Raw genomic sequence first — 6,895 nt, forward strand, 5'->3', positions numbered from 1 at the left:
AAAGGGGGGGGGGGGGGGGAAGGAATGGGAAAGGGAAGGAAATAAAAAGGTCTAGGAATTATTCTATACCATTTCTTGAGAAGAACAATCCAAAGAGACATCTCCTGATCCATCTTGCTGAGGAATATATCCATTTGGAAGGAAATTCAGAGGGTCCTCTCGTTTTCGTTTGGAAGTCATCATGAAAAAATCCTGAAGAAAAATTATGATGAGGAACAATGGACTCATTAAATCAACGATATAAAATACCTGATTTTTTAATTTAGACTAATAAACAGTGGAGGGGGGAATCATATTGTTCAATTGGTGGGACAAACTAAAACATTAAGGGAAAAAGTTTCCCCACGCAGCCAATGTACCGTATACCCTCTCATATATATATATATATATAATTTTTTTTTTACTATTATTTTCTCTCTCTTACCCTGATCATGTAGGTTTATGTGAATGATACTGCTTCCCACGCTGTCACTGGTGAGGCATGGGCAATCCTCTCCCAAAATTTAATCCCAATTTTCCAGATTTTCACAAATAAAGTTCCATGTTGTCATTAGACTTTAATTACATTGAAGTCTAATAAAAGCTTTCATTAATAAAATGTATGAAATAGAACTTTAAGTTCCCATTAATGAAAGAGAATAATAGCTTGACTATAGAAAACAATCACATAAGCAATATTTTCCTTTTTCAACCAAATCAAATGCCAAAATTTGAAAACTTAAGCAATGAGCTGGCAACCACATAATAAAGAAGAAGAGAGATCTAAGGAAAGGCTGGGCCTCGGCGCAATGGTAAGGTTGCTCCGTTGCGACCTAGTGGTCGAGGGTTCGAGTCGGGAAACAGCCTCTCCGTGAAGATGGGGGTAAGGCTGTGTATGTTGTGGCTCCCCTAGACCCTCAATGGCGGGAACCTCGTGCACTAGGTACGCCCTTATTTTAGAGAAATAAGGGGAGGATAAAAAAAGATATAAAGATGCCATAGTGCCATTTTGTACATAGCATTAATTTAAAGAAATCAGAAGAAAATCGTAAGCACACCAATACAGGAGCAACCTTCATGGCAGGCTGTGGTTGAGACATTCCTCCTCCTCCATCCTCCTCCCTTGCTTCCTCATAGACTGTAAAGATTTGATTCAACAAATGAAAACCACATACAATCCAAACTGAATTCAGTACATGCATTCTACAAATTAATGGTAATTTTCTCTAACACCCACCAACCACTTACCAACATTAACGTCAACCCCGAGAGGCCTTTGATTCATCCATGGAGATGGTGGCGGCTGAAGAAAAACAAACTATTGAATTAAACCAATTGATATGTTGCAGTCCATTCTTCCATTTCTTCTATGATGCTCGAAAAGAAAAGGCATAAACTTCCAAAACACCCTTTCAAATTATTTGAAATCAAAGAACTCCAAGGTAAAAAAATCATTGGTTCAGAAAAAAAAAAAAAAGAGTACAAGTAATTGTCCAACCAACAACCATGTAAGAAGCAGGCCTTCCATTCTTCATATCTGCAGCAGGCCTTTCAGAAACCATCCCATATTCAGCATAACCACCAGGCATGTATTGATCTCCACCAGGTTCTACAGGCAAAGGCGTCTGCATGGGTGTCTGTAAAGGAGTCTGAAAATGAAAATGAAAATGAAAATGAGTAAGATATATGCAGAAGCAAAAAAAGAGGTAATGAGAACAAAATGAATACAATAAACTGTTACGTGATAAAAAAATGTAAAGAAGTGAGTAGAAATACAAGAGAGATATGCATTTGTTTCCAACATTTCTAGACAGTAAAGTCATGAGGATTGTCACATGCCCCTAGAAGCCTGTGCCTTGTGGTTATCATTCAAAGAATGTCAGTCAAACAGTTGGGGTGTAGACTCAGTCAAAATATTCAATCATCATGCCCTTGAAAAAGTATAAGTTGCATCCTTCCTAAGTTATTGGATTTCATTAGATATGATTGAGGATTTTGTTTTCGAAGGCATAATGATAGGTATCCATTTTTGGTTTTAACATATATCACGAGAAATAGTTCATTCACATATGGACCAACAAAGCCTACCGGAATAATTATTACAATATTTTGGTGGAAATCTCAACATTTGTTGATTGAATAGCTACTTCAGACAGATAAAATGTTCACTGTTCTATTGAACATAGGCATATGGTTGACATGATAACTCACCACTTAATTACGTAAGAAATTAATCAATGTTGAGTACAAATTGGAACTTGAAAAACTTAATGAATCAAGGCTTCGTGACATTTCATTATTGGTAACGACACTCCATTGTCGCATGGAAAACATGGGCAGACGAGTGTGGGTCTATATGAAAGAGTACCTCACACACATCTCATAAGTCAAATTGCAGCCCTTAGTGGCATTTTCATAATTTTTACAACTTTGGACATGCTAGCCCATATGGCATGCTCATTCTGGGCTGAAATTTGACCAATGAGATGCGTGAGGGTCCTTTATGGAATTGATCCTTCAACGTTAGAAATGTGCTAGTTAATGAACTTCTCAACATTCTCTAACTTCTCATGAACAGTAAAGCAACTAAGGGACAACGTATATATTTCACATTTTTCCTTCATAGTATTCTAAATGTTATTATCTAGTATGTTACATATAAATTAATACGAATTTTGAAAAATAATCTGAACAAAACTAAAGTAGCATGTACAAATTTCCAAGAGTTTTGCTTCAAAGAGATGCAATACTTGATAATTAAGGCTATAAACCTATTATTTATATGTAGAAACCAATACATGAAACCGCATGTGGTTATTGATCTCCTCAAATCATTATAACTGGTTCTTTTGCTTATGTATGATTGCTAGCTGAGTATTTTTGCTCATTCTATCCTTTCCATATTTATACTATATTTCCACAAGGACATAAATAATGACAAAAACCCAAGATAAGAAACCCTGGTGATGGGGAACAACATAATTGAATCTAGACTGCTGTCTGCAAGAATTGGCAGAGTGCCATCTGTAATGCCACTGGGAGGATCTTCTGTCCTGATCATACCTTTCATGTGGGGCTTTTGAGAGAAAAAAAGGTGTAGGGGGGGAGGGGAATAGAAGGGAATCTTTTCCTGATGAATGACTGAAAGGGCCATTTGGGACTAGTTCACTGGAAATTTAATAAGAACACCCAGTCAACTGACTTCAAAACCGAGGTTCGAGGATTAAACCCCCATAAATTTTCTTATGCCCCCATTTTCCATTCTGGTTTGCAATGAACCAAAAGTGTATCCATTGCATCTGCAAAGGAGATAACACCATGCCTAGGTTGGATGCTTCCATCTTCCTGGTACAGGGTCTTTCTCTCTCTCCCCAATCTCCCCCCTTGCCTTTTTCATAATTTAGGGGTTCTGCAATAGGTTAGTTTCTCTCTTCCCCCTTTATGCATTGCATATCTTTTTTATTAACTTTTTAATACATGTATCCTTGAAAAGAAAAAAAGGAACAATCATAAAGATTGTTCTCGCTCGTAGTACTGTTCGCAATTAGTGAAAGTTGCTTTAGCTGGTTTTAAAGTAATATTAATAAAGAATATTAATTAGCAACCCTGATAAATTCAGGATGCTGCTCAGAATGTCAGGATCTCAAACAGAGGCCCCCATCTTAAGAGCCTTTTCACTTTTAACAACATTGACCTAAATACAGTTACCCTTTTCCTTAGCCACAAAAAACAAGGGGGATTTGAGCACACATACATGTCGTTAACATGTTTGTATGGGAATATGGCAGGGTGAAGAAATAAGACTTGCATATACGTGATGGGAGGAGGGGATTCAATAGAATTGCATGGTATCTCTAAATAACAAGAGTAACCAAAATTTGAAAAATATGCTCCTAGCCGTTGTTTTACAAGTTAAGATGAGGTGCATATAACCTTGTTCCAATGACATTAATGAAATAAGCCTACTGAACTGTACATACAGATTTGAAGTTGAGAATAGAACAGAACTATAGCATTAGAGATAAATTTACCGGTGGAAAGAGCATCTCAGCAGTTGGAGTTTCATACTCTTCTGACCCTTCATAAGGTACATTCAAATCGTGCACTGGGGTTGGAACACCAGATTCCCTGGAAGCTGAATTTATTTCTACAGGACCTTGTATGACTCCACATTGCATCATTTTTAACTCCCACAGCTGGTAAATAACACTTGGATATTAGGCATAAATCTAAAAAAATATAATAATGGAAAAGTTGCATCGAGAAGTAAATCTAAATTGTGCTGTAGTAATTTTCCTACACCAAGATTGAAATACCTATCCTTCAAGTTTTGCTTGCACAATTATCCCAAACAGTGGATTTCATAAATTATAAACTAGTTTACAATGAGCATTTATATATATATATATATATATGTATATCAAATCAAATCATTGAAATGTAGGAGAACTTCTAATCCTAATTGTACTATAGGAATCCTAATTCCACGAGGAATAAGTAAGAAAGAAATAAAGAAGGTCCTTAGCATATATGGTAGCTAAAGATAATGAAGTTGTTTAGGTGAATCAATTTGTATTTAGTCAGAAGTTCTGTGAACCTAATGGGCTGATGCTTGATGCAAGTTAAAAGCATGAGCCACTTCGTACGTACAAAAATGCAAGGTTAGGACTGTCTTCAGTCCCCCCCCCCCTTTTCTCTCTCCCCCAAGACCCTGCAAAAGCAGGACCAGCACCAGTTGAGAGCATTGGTAACTCTAGAAACTAAGGGCAGGAGAAAGCCTTCGGGATGTTTCCTACAACCCCAGTGACAATCACAATACAATTGACATGAGAGTGACAAAAAAAGGGAGAAAAAAGTCTACAAATAGAATACAGAAGTAGGAAAAAATAGATGACAAGATAATTTTTGGGAACTCTGATTTTTTAATATTAAAACGTGTTTTAGGATTAAAATTTACCTCTGGGGTTAGAAATTTTTTTTTTCTTGTATTTTGTTGATTTTTTCTATTTATTTTCTAATTGTATTTGTCCTATTAGCTAGATTCTTTAATTTTTTTCTTCTACCAATGAATAATTTGTCCAATCCATGGATCTGACTTGAATAGATAATTCATGAATAATCTGATTTCTAACAATAAAACTTTTGCGTATTTTTTCTATTTCGATTGTCACTCAATTTATTTACTTCCTTCAATCGAAATACTCAAATTGAATTTGCTTTTGCAAGGTCTTTTATGAACTAACAGGGGCTCGTGATATTCCAAGAAATCTCTAGCAAGCCTTTCTACAAAGAATCTTTTCTTAACACCAAGCGTGTTGGTGCTAGATAGAAATGGTCACTCCAACAATTTCTTTGTCCTCAAAGCCTTTTATTTAGAGGAATCACCGAATATCTCAATATAGGTGGGAAAAGTGAGAAAAATCCTAATTGGAAAATTTCCCCTCCGCCAACAGAAATGGGAAATTCTGTTCTCGCCCAAAACAGAAAGGCAAGAAATCAGAATTAGTAACAGTAAGAGTTAAACAGAAAGAAGGAGAATCCTGAACTAAAGTGAAGAAGGAAATACCCCTTGAAGCTCGTTGAGAACAGAATCTCCAACACCTACATTGATGAACTCTTCGCGCAGCTTACTAACAACATCATCAACGACATGGAGATAAACCGCTGATACGTTAGTCGCCATTACATGAAACCAGAATCCCTATATTCCAATTGCATAGATGGATTGATATCGAAAATTGTAAAAAGAATCGCAATCTTGGTTAGGGTTTCTTGATGTTTCAAGCTAGGATTCTAGGGTTCGCTAGAGAGAGAGAGAGAGAGAGAGAGAGGCGGCAAGAGAAGAAGACGGAAGGAAGGATCTGCTGAGCGTGAGAGAGGGGGTTCAGAGATGAAGGAATGAATATAAATAGGTTTGGATCTGCTGGGAGTTGAAAGGTTGGTCGGCAAATATATAGCTATCACCACAGTTGAAAAAGGTCGAAAGAGTGGGGCCCACTTTACAGTTGGTGGCTGACCAAACGCTGACTCCATGAGAGAGAGTCTGAAAGAAAGATAATCGGTGTACAGCTGTCCAGAGATAGGGAAAAGCTTTCCTATTGGTCCCCTAATAATTAACTACAAAAATCACGTGCCGCTATCTTTAGTTCACGTGCGACCTAGTAGCGGATGAGAGTAGTAGGCAAATGGTGGAACTAGAATTAGATTTTTTTTTTTTGGTAGAAGAATCGGGGTATTGTTTTATAACATTGCTGTTATTTTTGTGCCTAAAATAGTAGAAACGAATTTTACGTTTTTCAAAATAAAAACGAATTTTTTTATGTTTGATAAAGATGTTTCTCGAAACGTTTTTTGTATACATAATGCTACAAAAAACCCAATATTATCATCGGATGCCCAAAAAGAAGAGAGGGTTCGGTTGCCTATTTTTATGTTTAAATAGTTGAAAGATTTATCAAGCACAACAACCTTTTTTTTTTTTTCCTCTCAAATTCGTTTCTATAAATGATGAAACAAGTCTGACTTGTTTTATTAAAGTCGTTTCTAGAATTATAAATAGGCATAAATTTTGATTTATGTTTCTAGAAATTGGTAAAACTGAACAACTTTATTAAACGTTTTTGTGGTTGTTTATCCGTTTTTGGGAATAGGAAAAAGCAAAAACGACAGAAAGGGAAAGTTGTCAAACGGTGCCTAGATGTAGATTCTTAGCAAGCTAAGTCTAAATCCTATTGGGCTTAGCCTAATTATGCCCGGCCTTGCTAACCCTCATTGGACTGGGCTGGATTAAGGGAAATAAATAAGTTAATGTCATAAATCATAATGAGAGTGGATGGTGTGTAGTGGTGAATTAGAAATAAGGAAATTTATAGCATCAACCCTAGAGAATGCCACCTCCTACATAATACCAAATTAC

At 36.4% G+C, this 6,895-nt stretch overlaps 1 protein-coding gene across 2 annotated transcripts in view; it reads right to left on the reverse strand.

Annotated features, from left to right (window-relative positions):
• Nucleotides 1-5,901, reverse strand: part of LOC122073367 (transcription initiation factor IIA subunit 1-like) — a 10,247-nt gene extending 4,346 nt beyond the window's left edge. The window contains exons 1-6 of one of the 2 annotated variants that reach the window (XM_042637948.1): nucleotides 5,546-5,901; nucleotides 4,011-4,175; nucleotides 1,485-1,628; nucleotides 1,228-1,282; nucleotides 1,053-1,117; nucleotides 70-192 (exon numbers count right to left, since the gene is read on the reverse strand). In XM_042637948.1, coding sequence (XP_042493882.1) covers nucleotides 70-192; nucleotides 1,053-1,117; nucleotides 1,228-1,282; nucleotides 1,485-1,628; nucleotides 4,011-4,175; nucleotides 5,546-5,662 — 669 coding nt within the window. In that variant the 5' untranslated portion in view covers nucleotides 5,663-5,901. Of the gene's footprint in view, nucleotides 1-69; nucleotides 193-1,037; nucleotides 1,118-1,227; nucleotides 1,283-1,484; nucleotides 1,629-4,010; nucleotides 4,176-5,545 lie in introns of both variants that reach the window. The other variant, XM_042637946.1, reaches the window with a different exon arrangement.
• Between the last annotated feature and the right edge of the window lie 994 nt (nucleotides 5,902-6,895).

Source organism: Macadamia integrifolia, chromosome 3 (genome assembly GCF_013358625.1).
Source record: "Macadamia integrifolia cultivar HAES 741 chromosome 3, SCU_Mint_v3, whole genome shotgun sequence".
Lineage (NCBI taxonomy): Eukaryota > Viridiplantae > Streptophyta > Magnoliopsida > Proteales > Proteaceae > Macadamia > Macadamia integrifolia.